The sequence below is a fragment of the Aedes aegypti genome, chromosome 2, assembly GCF_002204515.2.
Source record: "Aedes aegypti strain LVP_AGWG chromosome 2, AaegL5.0 Primary Assembly, whole genome shotgun sequence".
NCBI classification, from domain to species: domain Eukaryota; kingdom Metazoa; phylum Arthropoda; class Insecta; order Diptera; family Culicidae; genus Aedes; species Aedes aegypti.
Genome location: NC_035108.1, coordinates 61983584 through 61999662, shown reverse-complemented (window position 1 = coordinate 61999662; position 16079 = coordinate 61983584). Strand labels below are relative to the sequence as shown.

The following is a 16079-nucleotide window of genomic DNA, read 5'->3' as shown; positions in this document are numbered from 1 at the left end:
TTTGTTGGAAGGGTGTTTCGTAGGTATTTACTGACAAAGGTACAAGTCATAGAAAATTGAGTTTTGTTTAAAGTGAAAGCTGATTGAGTGCATAAAAATAAAGCTGCTGCCCACGCTAACCACCCACCAAAACACCTCTTTCGAGCCTCCTAAATAAGACGGAGAAGGAAAACAATACCATATCTTCTTCATTGTCTTCTTAGCATTAGGTCCAGAAATGATTTGTTATTTGAATTTATTTAAAACACCTTCTACTAAGAGATGACAGCAGGCATTGAAGCTTACAATAGTTGAATCACTAAATTGAATGGTATTATAAATATACTTGAGACAACAATACAAAATACTTTTTACGTTCTGGCCTAGTTAATGAAGCTGAATGGAGACATTATGATCTTGTAATCATTACAAGCAGTCCTAGAACCAGCTCATTGTCTATAAAAAGTCATTCGCGAATTCCACCCGGAGAGACCTAATCTGATCTGCAGCTCATTATATTTGCATCACCGCGAAGCTCCCGTGCAAAGTCGTAACCCAAAATCGCTCGTTTTGCAAATAGATACACTCCGACACGCAACCTGCTACTACCCATCGTCAGTTGGTTTTACAACCCCAACTCGTTTATTGCCATGACTCTTCCGAATCGAATCCGATGCGGGTACACTGGTCCCACAATTAAGAATCATTAAAGCAAAATGAACTATTTTGAATCAATCAACGACAAATGGTAAAGTTGGGCATATAGGATTATGCACAATATTTGTAATTATTGAAATGGTTAATGTAATCACACATTTTACAAATCGCCAAATTCCGTATAAAAGGCATTCAAGAATTCTTCCAAAGAAGCATGATATAGACTTTGTTATCAATGATAACAAATTATCCTTGCGTCCAATCAAAATGTGGTCTTCGGCAAAGTTATCGCTGGGAAGATTTCACATTGGGAGAGTTTATTCACTTTTACAAAGATAATTATGACGAGCAGTTGGGGGACTGAACACAAAAGCTTTGCCTTTTTCATAGTAATGTTCATATACATAAACTTCAAATGGCGTGTGCACAAAAAAAATTCTTCCAATTCACTTCAAAATTTGGGAGAATGATTTCTATCATAATTGACACCGTTTAAGCATAGGGGAGCAAAAATTTCAAAATTTGCATCATTCTAATGCTTATGCTCATGCTCATAATCCAGGGAAAATTTGGTGGAATAATTTATACACCCTAAAAGAATACATGATTTAATTTCTGTAGATATGCTATGCTATGTAATTCTTACACGAACTTTTCTGGTATTCAAACATGTACTTTTAAGAGGTTCCTCTAAGAATTTCCACGGAGATTTCTTCATGAATTATTTCCGTACTTTTTCAGTGTTTTAGCGTTAGCGTAGTTACGGTATACTTCGTAGATTGGATTATTTCCGTACTTTTTCAGTGTTTTCTCCAAGAACTTCTTTACCATTTTTACCAGGATTTTCTTCAGGATTTCTGATCTTACATGAAAATTTTTTGAAGTATCTCTATCTAACTGCTTAAAAAATCTCTTGAAGAATTTCACCAGTGAATGCTTTAGAAATTCTTCGAAAAATTTCTTCAAGAAGGTCCTGGTAAGAACGTATAATTACAAACATATAAATTGCAATAATTAGTTACATGATGTTTCATCGAGTTGTTCATTTATAAATTGTTTAGGATTTTCTGGTATTACTAAAAAATTCTTTAAGGAACAGTAGGAAGCTGGATTTTTCGGCCCTTTTGATTCACTTTGGCAGTGGAAACTACTGCTCTCATATTTGGCCACAATGTGCGTCGCATCGAAGAGCTCCTTTTTGCAAAGTTTCAGACAAATTGGTCGAGAAAAACCGTCCATGTCTAAGCAAATCATGAAAGTACCCAAGTAGCTCTGCACCCTACAAGAAATTCAAAATTATCTTCAATTACCAAGCAAGGGTTCTTCGCACAGATATTCCACCAGCAGTTTTTCCAACTTTGTTTTTGTGGTTCTTCCTAAAGTTTTGTTTGAATTCCTAAGACGCTTTCTACAGTTTTCAGGAATTATCGTTTATTGGTTACCATTGTCTAGCCTCTACAATTCGGTATATTCGATAAGCGATCCAAAACGTCTCATTCATAATTATTCAACCTATATATTCTAGTGACTCTGGCATCACTCCTACCAATACAATACCCGTCAAGATTTGTACTGACATTTGTACAACTCTTCCTTCTTGGTTTACAATATAGCATGCAAGTTCTTAGTGGGTAACACTCTTGACAATAGAATAACATTTGTCATATGAAACATCATCGAATCTGTCATCATCCAATTGTTATTGTTGTGATCGCAACGCCTCCGCGACGATTGCGATCACCTCGCGCGTGATTAATTGAAAATTAATCTCTCATATCAACAAGTTTCTCTTCCGATTGCTTCTAAATTTAAAATCTCTCGACAATTATTCAAGGATTTCTCGAAAAATTTACAGGTCTTTCAGGACTTCTTACACAAAAACAACAAAAGGTTCTTCGAGGTGTTTCTGTAGGGTTTCCTACTAATATTCCACAAGATTTGCTTTACCAAATAAAATGGATTCGTTTGAGCAAATGTGTTTAGCAATTTCTCACAGAAGTCCTCCACACATCTATCTGCATTTTTTCAAAGAGTATTTTTTTCTAGATGTTTTTTAGATTTATCTAAAAATAATTTTGTTGTTGCTTCCCACATTCCTTCATAACTCTCTCGAGAATATTATTGAAAAATCTCTTCAAAAATGAACACCTAAGAATATTTTAACATTCTTATAAAGTTTCTAGCGGAATATGTTCAACTGTTCCAACAACCGCGAAAATATTGAAAAATTTCCCAGGCAAATTGTTTACGGATTTCTTTATAAAATCATAATATTGTTTCCCCTGGGATGACCTAGAATTCTTCCGTAAAATTCACCAGATATTCATCCAATTCCCAGAGATTTTTTTTTCTTTAAATGGCGCTACGGATTTTTCGGTTGATGTTTGAAATATATTTTTAAACAGATTTACCTACTAAAGAGTTTTTCAATTCATTTATGAAGTTCTCAAAAAAAAAAATCTACAGAAATTAAATCATGTATTCTTTTAGGGTGTAGAAATTATTCCATCAAATTTTCCAAAAGGTAATCCCTGGATTATGAGCATGAGCATGAGCATTAGAATGATGCAAATTTTGAAATTCGTGCTCCCCTATGCTTAAACAGTGTCAATTATGATAAAAATCATTCATTTGAAGTGAAATGGAAGAAATTTGGTTGTGCACACGCCATTTGAAGTTTATATGAACATTACTATGAAAAGCGCAAAGTTTTTGTGTTCAGTCCCCTAACTGCTCGTCATAATTATTTATGTAAAAGTGAACAAACTCCTCCAATGTGAAATCTTCCCAGCGATAACTTTGCCGATGACCACATTTCGATTGGACGCAAGGATAATTTGTAATAATTGATAACACAGTCTATATCATGCTGAGATGATCATTCAATTACTTTCAGAGCAACACTGCTTTTTTGCTGTAGAACATAGAGCGCTGCATATGACGAGCCTAACCTCACTTATTTGACAGCTACTGGTCCTGTATTTTACGTTTCGGACTTAGTCGTCTTTTCCATCATTTTTTCATCTTCGCATTTCTATCACCAGCATGCTGATGGTGACGATTTTCCACGGTAGGAAGATAGAATAATACGATCCGTGGGTATCTGCAGTGGATTTGATCTCTCCTCGCAGCAAACTTTCACGAAATTAAGAATGATTCGTACTAAGTACAAAGTCCAAACTGTAAACAACAGGACCAGTACCTGTCAAAATTGATGCGTGACGTCACAGTGCAGTGGAGTATAGTAGTCTGGATTACTTTGATCTGTTCTATCCACCAGGAGTACCCTAGGACAGGACGTGACAGCTCAACTAAGACTGCCCAGTTGTTTTTCGGCCGATATCCTTGACGATACAAAAGCCAGTGCTACCAGTATTTATTTTAAGCAAATCTTGTGAACAAATTCAAATATCAATGCCCATAATTTGGTTGTTTCTTGCACGCTTAATTTATATAGTGCAATAAAGGATGCTTTATTTAGAAACCGGCAATACTTGTAGAGAAATTTGACATAATTTCCATTATATTGCTCTCAATTAAGTATATTTAATTGATTTTAGTATTGTAGGAGCACATGCGGAAAAGTTAAAATGGAATATAAATCGATTCGAAACAAAAACCTTCATGAAAAATTTTCAAACTTTTTATGAAACTTTAATTTATTATCTAGCAACACGGCCGGGCTAGCAACAAAGTGCCCTGTTGAAATCCAACTCAACGATGTGAAAGTAGGCCTTTGCCAAAACGACCAATGAGAAGTGGTCTTTTTTGACAGGCAATTGGTTTCATTTTTGTACTGTGACCTGTCACGTCTTGTCTTAGGGAGTACCTTTGATGCCTGCTGCCCGAGCAAAGCTTGAGATCATATTGAAAACTAATTTTGATGTTGTGATGTCGCGAATTTTGATAACTCTGTTTGTTTTCATTTTGGTCGTTTTAACGGTTAAAAATATCAAAACTGAGAGCAGGAAATTGTTCCCATGAAATCAAATTGGAGAACTATTTTTGCTATCAATTACAGCAAATTGAAAACTGTTTTTACTATCATGGAGAGCAAATTGAGAACTCAATGACATATACATATTTTCGATTGATATTGAAACGAGTCTGCGACAAAATGAATGCTTTATTTTTATATTCTTAGAGTGTTTAGAGTGTTTATACATGTAGCACGAATGAATTTATAATTATATAAATAAAACATTACAAAAATTGTAAAATGATATCAGAACGAAAACAATATATGATATCGAGCATTTCAATGACAAATTGATATCTAATTGTGATATCAAATTGATGCTGAAAACAAGATATGTTTTTGATTTGCTTTCTTTTTGATGTTGGACTTTGCTCGGGTGGGCAGTTGGTTCAGCATGCAAAATGCATACCCAGTTTATGATTATGAATAACAATTTATCCTGACGTCCAATCAAAATGTGGTCTTCGGCAAAGTTGTAGCTGAATGGATTTCACATGAGAAAATTGTGTTTACTTTTCCATAAAACATTATGACGAAGAGATGGAGGGCAAAAGAATGGCATTTTCCATAGTAATCTCCATATTAACTTCAAACGGCCTGTTGTACTTTTTAAATTTCTTCCGATTCATTTCAAACTTTGGGAGGATACTTTTTTCCATAATATAAGCATAGGGGAGCCAAAATTTCAAAATTTGCATCACTCTAACTGCCGTGAATCGCAAGTCAGCCCCATCTGCATTTTCGTCAAAATTGAGTTGAGTTCAGTTTTCAACATCTTTTCCAATTCTCTTTCAGCTGCACTAATAAAACAATATGATTTGTGCGGAAAAATTAGTAAAAAAACAGCAAGTCAAATTGTCCCATAATGAAAAGTAACCGCATATCAGTCCCACTACAGACTCTCGCACCATGGAACACAAAAATTCAACTTGTTTTGATTATCTTTATATTTTTCACGATAAGATATCATAGTGATAAGCAAGAGTTGTGTTTGATCCTTCGACCTTGACGCTAGCTTCTGCGGGGGCCGGCGATGAGGGCAGGATCAAACATGTCGCGCATCGGTGGAGTAAAGTGAAAAAGTGCCGCGTTCGATTAGTTCTTTTTTGATCTTTTCGACGTTGACGCTTGCTCCTGGGCAGTGCGTCAAGAAAGCCCGAACAGTCGTCAGTTGTTTTCGCTCTCGGGTGACGCGCCTATTTTCTCTGAGCGGTTTTATATAGCCGAGCAAAACGAGTTAAGCTGAAAGTGGATTGTTGCTGCTGGATAACGGTTCAATTGGTGAGCTCGTTTCATGCTACTATTTCTAATCTATAAAATATGTATGACTGCACCTTTAATCATTAAAACGGTGAGACGTAAATATGATTTTTCAAAAAACTATGAAAGGTTCGTCACTGTGAGTGTCGACATAAACTCTGATTCATAAATTATTTATGTCTAATTTTTTTTTTCAAAACACCTTTTTCTCTTTATCTTTATTTTTGTAATTAAAAAAAAACTGAAATGGTTCAACACTACGAGTGTAGACTTGCGAAAGGTTCACTTTATTCAACAAACTTTGAAAGGTTCGTCACGTCAAGTGTCGGCATAATTTTTCTCTACATAGGTATTGTTCATATCAAATGAAAATATTATATTTACAGATAAGCATGTTTATATCTCACCAATATTTATTTATCATGGTCTAATCGCTTATCAAAGTGAATCCTGTGACCCAACGATCCTCCCCATTAACAAAAAACATCCCTCCCAGTAACCTTTGTGGAGATGCAGAGGCAAACACGGTCTCCATATAGCAAAGGTTACACACTAACATTCCTTCCCCAATCCCACCTGACTGCAAGGACGTGGCCGGCGTCGTTATTGACCATGTATAAATAGAGGCACTGAATTTGCACACTGAAGAAGATTATGGCCAATCCCAGCCGATCTTCTAGTTGATTCTTTGTACATTTTCACTGACTTCGGTCAATCACGGAATAGCAACCATTGATATGTGTAGTCAGTCTAAGCTAAGCTAAGCTAAGCTAAGTAAGATATCATAGTGATAAGCAAGTTGTGGAAGTTTCATTAAGATTGGAACATGTTCCAATCCTTTGGAATTATTTGAAATATTCATATGGAAAACGAGTTTGAAAACTTCACAGCCCATTTTCTCAATGCCTACTTTTTACAGATGGGACTGACTTGCGATTCACGGCAGCTAACGAGTATAGATGACCGTACAATTCGTAGTTGCTACTCCGTGATTGAACAGAATCGAGACCAGACGAGAATCGAAGTTGCACAGGGAATTAATGAATGGGGCTTGGGATTAGCTTACCATTCTTCAATGTGCACACATCGAGAGCTCAAATCTTAAATGACAATAACGGCGCCGGCCACGTCCTTACGATCATCGAGGAAGGGAAGGAATGTTTGTTAGACAACCGTTGTTACTAGAAGACCGAGTATACCTCTGCATCTCCACAGTTGTCATGGATAGGATATTGGGCTAGTGGGAAAAGGTAAAGATCTGAGAGTCACCAATAGTTGGTGATACGATCCATGATATAATCTCGCCTAATCGGATTCGCGATATAATTCGATAATCACATTGTACGCCGAAACAAGTGTTCGTCACTCACCCACGCAAGAGCAAGCGACGCGGTCAATAGATCAAACACTACTAACGATCCGCGGCGCTTTTCATTTTCACTACGCGAACAACGCGTGACTTGTTTGATCCTACCCTCATCACCCGCCCCCGCAAGGGCAGGCGTCAAGGTCGAAGGATCAAACACAACTAACTTTCACGGCACTTTTTTCACTACTGGTCGACCGACGCGCGACATGTTTGACCCCTGCCCTAATCGCCCGCCCCCGTAGGAGCAAGCGTCAAGGTCAAAGGATCAAACACAAACTCAAGACAATAATTACAGCCCAATTGGCTACAAACAATAAAGGAATCAGCAACATAGTTGGTTTAATATGAGATTTGGAAAAAGGTGGCTGTTCTTCATAATTGTACTGAAAAGGTATTTTGCTGCATGCAGCTAACTGAAGCAACGGAAGTTATATAAACCATATTGTGTCATCTAAAATTTTAAATTATCAGAGTAATTAGAAAAAAAAATCAAAGAAAAACTGATGACAATGAAAATGTCTGCAAAATAGAGTCACTGACAGTCTTAAAAATAAGAATCTGTATTGAAAGTGAGTCTATCATGGGATGTTAACCATGATGTTTATCTAATATGTAATCTTCAATGGCTCGAGTGATTCCTAAAACATCTTCATAACCGACTTGTTATGTACATCAAGTGACTAAATATGAGAAAAAATCTGTGAGTTTTTCGGTTTCCACTGTGAGTTATGGCCACGTGGCAGTCCTCCAAAGGATTTCTGAATATCTCTGGTACCAGATAGCTGAAACAAACAATCAGGGTAAATACTGGAGATTGAAGAGTTTTCCGGAAGCCTGTCGCAAATGATGTAAAATTATTTAAAAAAAAAAACTGGTTCAAATTAACTTTAGGAGTAAAACAGTTTAACTTTCTTTACAAGGACTGAATAATGTATATAAATTTATTACGGAACAACGTTGAGCTGAGTCATTAGAGTTATTAAAAATTAATTAGAGTTATGTCAAAATAATTATTGTGTGTGTGTGTGTGTGATACAATCCACCTCCCACTGGCCGGCAGTGCTTTTATGGAAGAAAATTGTATGCATGTATTTAATGATACTTTTCGATATCTTTATATCTGCAGACAATTTTAGCCCAGGAGATGAAAGGTGATAGCTCTACTGAAATTCCAACGACCCATTTCAAGAATGGCAGTAAATACACACACATTCTGAGGTCATTTTCATTTACAGTAAGCCCCGCATAAAAACATCCAGATATCAAATGGATATATGCAATGTTTTTACACTTCCCGAATCGAAAATTATATTTTCGACCCTGGCACGTATTTAGTTTGAATTGGTAATAAGTGAGTAAAGTAAACAATAATAAAGAACGATTTTACCAGGATGTGAAGCAGTTTTTCTCCGTCGCCGCACTGGGGTTTCCGTAAAATACTATACACTTTTTCACTACACTCCACGCGTAACACGTTCGATCCTGACCGCATCACCCGCCCCTCAGGAGCAAGTGTCGCAGTCAAAGGATCACACACTACTGCAGAGTTATGTCAAAATAATTATTGGCGCAAAACTTATCATATTTCAAACATAACTTTCCCTTCTTGACGTGATTTCCACGTGATTTAGTCTATTTTGTTACAATCCTTCGCATACAGTTTTATGCAATTTATGCAACGTGAAAGATGTGTGTCAGAGCTGACGTAAGGTTATCTTTTTTTGCTATATAGCAGACCTGAGGAAAAAAACTGAGACGTTTGGCACGAATTAGCTTAGTCGAATGGATATATGGCTGAATAGTGTATCTGTGCGAAATATCGCAAAATAATTAAGAAAAACAGCCCATTAACTGTTTTTCTTAATTATTTTGCGATATTTCGCACAGATACACTATTCAGCCAGATATCCATTCGACTAAGCTAATTCGTGCCAAACGTCTCAGTTTTTTTCCTCAGGTCAGCTATATAGCAAAAAAAGATAACCTTACGTCAGTTCTGACACACATCTTTCACGTTGCAAAAATTGCATAAAATTGTATGCGAAGGATTGTACAAAATAGACTAAATCACGTGGATCGATCAATCGCGTTGTTTTATATTTGTTATAATATTACAATGTTATTAATGTGATTGGCGATTGATGTACTGCAGAAGTGACGCTAAATTAATTTTTTTTGCAGTGGCTGTGCAGTGGTAATAGTCCAATCTTATTGATGAAATAATCTAAAAGATGGCTACACACAAAAAAATCCGTTCTCGTATCCGTGAACAGCAGGCGTGAACTCGTCAACAACAAAAATACACCGTGAACTAGATCATGTATACGAGACCAATCATGGTAGTTCACGGTGTATTTTTGACAGTTCACGTTTTCCAGAACGCTTTTTTGAGCGTGTATACAATATTACATGATCTTAGTACAAATAATATGAGTCAATTTAAGATATCAAAAAAGCAAGTATCGAAAAATTTGGTAGTCCTTAATTTTTATTAAGAAATGTTTCGATCAATATATATCAAGGTTGAAAATAAATAACAAAAAATGATTCTGGGGAATGGTTTTCTGGCAAAAATCATTCGGGCGAAATGATTCTGGTAAATGGTTTTCTGGCAAATGTCATACAATCCAATACCTGGGAGGGAGCTTGAAAATCATTTAAAAAAATATTTCAAATCCTCCACAGAGCTTACTTCCCGCTATCACAACAACTAGTCCATATTGGTACAGCATACATGGTTGGTTTAAAAGTTTGTTTAAATATCAAAAGATTGTTCTTGAGACAATTGACAATTGAGACAATTCGAATATTGTGTTCATAACTGGATACAGTATTTTTATATATTTTGTATATTTGGCCTCAATGTCTTCAATGTGATTTTTGAAAAACCCTGCCCTGGATGCTTAGTTTCATATGATCAATTTATTAGCATGAAAACATTCTAACTTGAAGGTTTCAAACAAAGAAAATAGAATTTGTTTTTTTTTTTTTTTTTTTTTTTTTTGATCTTTATTTGAGTGTATTTTAACGCACGAGGGCTAGTTCTACACTTTATAGAATTTGTTGGATTTTACAATCAAACCTCCATGTCAATGTCGACCGATTTTTCTAAGTTTAGAAGAGCAAAACCAGTTGAACAGCCTTCAAGTTTGTTTGAACTAATCAAATTCGTTACACGTTAAAGTTGATGAGTGGTCTATTTGTCAGAAAAATATGTCAACTGGAAAGATTTGTTAAATATATTAATCATTTAGGGTAGGTGTACCAGTTATGGCCATAGTGGTTCCCTATTTCGCCATACGTGATATTTTGAATGCCTTTACATTTTGAAAAATCTTTTGTGTTTTAGCAGTAAATCAAAGAATAAATCTTGATGTTAAAACATTCAAAAAGATTAAAAATATAAAAGTTCTCCAAATTTTGCATATGGCCAAATAGGGAACCACTATGGCCATAACTGGTACACTTTCCCTATTTCGAAGTTTCTTGATGAGGATGTAGAAAGTTCAATCATCGTCAGGGACTTTCATACTATGATTTTTTTTTAATAATAGCTCCCACTTCTTCCAAATCAGTGTTCCAAGAATTTTCGAAAACCTTCTATTTATTGAGTACGCTTTTGAAATTCTGAATACTTAATTTTCAATTGGACTAGTGTGTCCCAAATTTACATACTTTTAAACTGAATAGCTAGTTTTTGAGCTTCGCAATTAGTTAGTAATAATTTGCTTTCCTCTTTCAATGCCGGAATCGGCGTTAGAGGTTTTTTTTACAAAAATTAATATATGATCCTATAGGACTTAGAACCAGAGTCCAATTGAGACAATAATTTTCAAAATGCTCGTTCATTAATTTAAACACGTTTCTAATTTCTTTTTGCAGATCACGTCAGAAAATGTTCAGCTGAATAGATCAATTATATTGAGATGGCTAATGTATTTAGTAGCTTGGTAGTAAAAATGATTCTATGATGTTTTGCGCAAAACTGTTTTAAAATGTTGTCTTTTGAACTCAGCTGATTCATAAATTGTGGGTGATTCAACTTTGTGGAGCAGCTGTACAAACCTCTCTCCAGCATCTCCACCACCAGGGTCAAAGTTCCCACACCGGGCCCAATCCGAACAATCAGAATAGCATATCACTCACCTTTCGAAAAACTGCAACATCGACCATACTGTGGCTGTTGTTCCTATTGCCACTCTTCCAAAATGTACTCAAACTTCAGCTCACGTACTCGCACTACTTTTAGGTTATCGTTTCTTGTTCTTCTTCTTCTTCCACAATGCTGGGAACGAGATCGACGCAAACTTAAACGCTAATTTCCACGCTAAACACCTCGAAAACGAGCACTGTCAAGTACATCTACCAAACAACCAAGCCTTCGCTGCTGCTTCTTAATTGCAATTATGAAAAAGACGAAACATGCTAACAGATTTCCATAAACTGCCAATTAACTAATGCTGCTGAAAAAAAAATACAAGAAAGGCAAAAAAGCTCGATAGGTATACAAGAGGAGAAACGGAATTAACACTATGCGCCACCTCCACAAGGGGTTACATAAATGACCCCACTTGGGCGTTGGTCGGTTCGCTGTTCTAGATTGACATGTACTTGGTTGAATATTCACAATACTGTCATTCCACGCAACCTGTGGTTTGTTCTACTAATTTCGAGTCACTTTTTCAAGGTCCAGTTCTTTTGTTCAAACTGACAGTCCCCGGGTCATTTTTTTCGTTAATTCAACACCACCGAAACACAAATCACATTTCCAGGGGTCAGCACGATTTGCCTTTGTCCAAAAAAACTAAATTAAGTCACCGACCACCTGCGTTAATCTGGCAATCACTCAGATAGATCACAGGAACAGAACGAAACCCGCGATCGCGTCGGTAATAAAAACAAGCAACGAACCTCACGCGCGTCTACTAAACCTGACGGTTGGCGTTCGAATGGAATCAGAACTTTTCCGCCGAGTCTATTTTATATAATTGTTTTTCTCTATGGACCCCCGGGCGTGCTTTTCCCCAATGGATGCTCTGCGATGCGTTGGACCACGGTGGTGATGATGGTTCTATTTTTTTCGAGATCGGTTGCACAGTGTTTCGAATCCTCGATTTGACGCATAAAACAGAATAAATAATAAATATTTCTGTAAGATATTTGGTGTCTTCGAAGAAGTTTTTTGAAATACCAAGGTGTTATGAGTTCGATAATCAATCCACCAAAGTAGAGGGTCTTTCATGTTTAATGCTCACTAGCGCCGACTGGTGGCAAAATTTTAAATCAACTAGCTCGAACAATGATAGTTTTTGACTTACTGAATAACTTTGCCGAAGACGCCATCTTTCTGAGTGGCCAGGATTCTGAGATCTGCAAAACAAACGTTTCATGTTCACTAGCACCACCTAGTGGCAAAATCCCGATTTTTTTGGCTTAAATAATAATAGCCCTTGAGCTAGTGAACAATTTTGCCAAAGACATCATCTTTCTAAATGGTCAGACTCCTGGGATATTCGCAAAACCAAGGGTGTTGTACAAAGTACAACACGCGACTACTCGCGTTACAAAAATTCGCGTGATGACCAAAGGTTAAAGACGAGTTGCACAAAATCATTGAATGCTCCATATGTTTTTTTTGTAATGTTAGTTTGACTCATATTTTTAGTAGAGTATTGAGTTTACTGATAAGTAATAATTTAACATTTTCAATACTATATTTGCTAGAGTTTGAAGCAGGGTTTCGTTTTAAACATCGAATACCGCTCTTTTTGTTTGACGTTTCAAACACGTTCGTTGATTAGTAGCTGTGGGAGTACTCAAAAGAACACAAATCTGAGAAACTGGCTTTGTCCCCGTTGGAATTTAACAACAGAAAGAAGAAGATGAATAATAAGTAGTCATAAGTCTGATCTCCCAACGAAGTCATCTGAGTTAGTTTTAATGGCCTAGAAAAGACTTCCAGTATCTAAACTATCTTTTAAGACAACAAAATTGAGTCACAACTGATTCCCATTTCCACAAAATTCGACATACACCCGATTTTTTTTTTTTTTTTTGCGCGGGGGATGCGTACCGTGCAAAACAAAATTTCAGATCAAAATTTAAAAAACCGTGCAAAAACAGTAATACCATTTCTCGGCGTTTCATGTAAAAATAAGGTTTTGCTAAAAAAAATGTATGGAAACTTTTTTGCGCGGCTGTGTAAAAAAAATCCATGCAAAAACAGAATCGGGTGTATTTAAGTGAAATATTTCAACAAAATCTCAATACGAAATCAAGCATTAAGAATATGAGTATGTTTGGAATTAGAGACAACGGTGTTGAAAAGCCTAATTTTGCGTGACGTATTTTTTGGACGCTTCTTGGTGTCATAAATTTATTTATTTTTTTCTATCTTTATTCATTAATTTTTAACCCTGGGATAGTTTATCTTAGGACCAACGGCTGTACTTTCCTTCCGAAGGAAGTCGTCATAATAACTTTTAAAGTCATAAGTGACTATCTCTGGAATGGGATTCGATCCCAGGTTTTGGCATGAGAGGCGTGTGTTCTAACCACTACACCAGGTCCGTCCCCATATATAATCATACGGGATCAGTTTTAATGCAAACACGGTAAAACATGACGAACAATATTATATTCTAAATAGGCTGACAAATTCGAATTAAAAAGCTGACAAAATCGGGTCAGCACTTCTTCAAAGCTGTAACATATATTCGAATGGCTTATATGTTCTTTAATGCAACACAATTTTAAACTTCAGTTGAGTTTCGATCGTTTATACTAGTTTTTAGGAAATTTGTATTTGTCCTGGAATCCCTAGAAATTCCAGAAGTCAAAAATAAAAATCCCGAATACCGGGATTTTTTCAAGTCCGGGAAACAAGATCCTCTACACCAAAATGAGATGATATGTTTTTAATGAAGTTACAGTTTTGTGTCTTTGGCAAACATGTAGAGAATATAATTGCAAACATACCCGTGCAGGAACAAATAACACAACGTAGGACCTGGTCAACCCAGTCAAACATTGGACGAAACATCTGTGAAAACCGTAATATTATACCGTAATTGGAGATTATTCAGTAGTTCAGAGATTTATTATGGAATTGGAATTTTTTTTAACAATTAAGGGTACCCCATTGAACGATTCGAAAAAATTCTACCCTATTACCCAGAAGTTCATAGCTCTGATTGTTATTTCCCCGAATTTACAATTATCTTGACATAATGATGTTATTTCCCCATGATATCGAAATTCGGGTTTATGGATCGTTCAGGAATTTGGAATTTGGGGTAATGGCATTGAAATTATAGCATCGTGTTAATCCTCCCAATTGGACAATTTGTAAATTTTGCTCTTTTGCAATTCAACTTAGATAAACCATAAAAAAAATGTTTGAATTCTGCAATATTTAAGTTTTATATGTTTTAAACCACAGAACTTTTTTACAGTGGATCAATTGAAATTTTCTCTGATCAGTTTGTCAAATGTTAGCTTAAAATGAAATAAAGTTAAAGGTAAACAACAACAATCTCAAAACTTATTTAAACTCGAGGAAGAAATCTGCCAATAAATTATTTTAAAACCGTGTTGATTCGAAGTGTCCGGATACTTGATCAACTGACCACATCCCATTAAAAAGTAAGAGTACCATGTTTCATTTAACTGTATTTGTTTTTTTTTCATTGTGATTCCACCACCAACCAACATGTTCACATGTTCACCAGGCAAACATATAATGGATTTTTGGGAAACAATTTAGAAATGAGTTGATTTTTGCAGTTAACAAGTTTACTTGTGTTAGTGCATGTGTAGTACCTACCTGTTTCCAAGTAGTATTAGAACGTGAAAATATAGCAAATGTTACGATAACATTCTAACTATTCGAGTATTTGCACTTAATATGGACAAACAATGTAAGTGGATTGTACACGCTGGTACACTTTTCCCACAGTACCTTATTGCACTACCTGATCCAATTATCAGCTTGGTGTTTGTGGAATATGCATGAGATATAAATTGAGGTATTTTACATCTTTTGCAGATTTTTTTTTCAAAACGTATTCAGGTAGTAAGTATTTAAAATTATTTAGGATGGAATTCCTCAGCTTGGTAATAAGCTGCATTTTTTTTCTTTTATTAATCGCCTTATCTTCAACATCCCTTGAAACTCGATTTTGTACACAACTTTTTATCATCTTCCAGAAAGGCATTTGTAAATACACGGAAAAAAACGGGTTGCCGAATCCATGAACAAAAAGTCATAAATTCATAAAATTTTATGTTTCATGATAGCATGACTAAAAGTCATGAAATCGTGAGTATTATGCAAGAATTTGTATGCTCAGGGCGTTACACAAATCTAACTGTCACTTTCTTCATCTTAGTCGACGCGTCTCATGGCGATCGGTGATTTTTCTCTAGTGAAATTATAAAAAAAAGTTTTGTTTTTGAAAAAGTTTAAATGGAAGACACTGCTCTTCGGAACCGTGCCATCGTATCGATGACATTATTGGCGAGATTTCCGTAAGTTTCCACATTGTGTCACGACACAATCAAACTGCCGGAGCTGTTAGATGTTCCAAAATATACTTACAAGCCTTCATTCTAATTTTGTAGAACCGGGTAATGTTTGACTTTGAGCGAAGATTTCGCTTCACAAACTCGTCGGCGATTTTAACTGTTCGGATGTGATGCCTTCCCTATGTCCTATAGCAGAGCAGCTCACAAAAAGCCTTCGGCAGCCGGATGTTCCAGTTCATTTTCCACATCCACAGTGTTGTTAAGGAGTGTTCCATTACTCATGCAACCACCAGCATTTTGTGAGCCCAG

General features: G+C 36.0%; 1 protein-coding gene across 9 annotated transcripts in view; it reads right to left on the bottom strand.

Annotated features, from left to right (window-relative positions):
• The window catches only part of LOC5577554 (trithorax group protein osa), a 194547-nt gene extending 182358 nt beyond the window's left edge, over positions 1-12189 (bottom strand). For 2 of the 9 annotated variants that reach the window (XM_021840986.1, XM_021840987.1), the window contains exon 1: positions 11391-12183. In XM_021840986.1, coding sequence (XP_021696678.1) covers positions 11391-11417 — 27 coding nt within the window. In that variant the 5' untranslated portion in view covers positions 11418-12183. Of the gene's footprint in view, positions 1-11390 lie in introns of all 9 variants that reach the window. The other 7 variants (XM_021840980.1, XM_021840984.1, XM_021840979.1 and 4 more) reach the window with 7 other exon arrangements.
• Positions 12190-16079: the final 3890 nt, after the last annotated feature.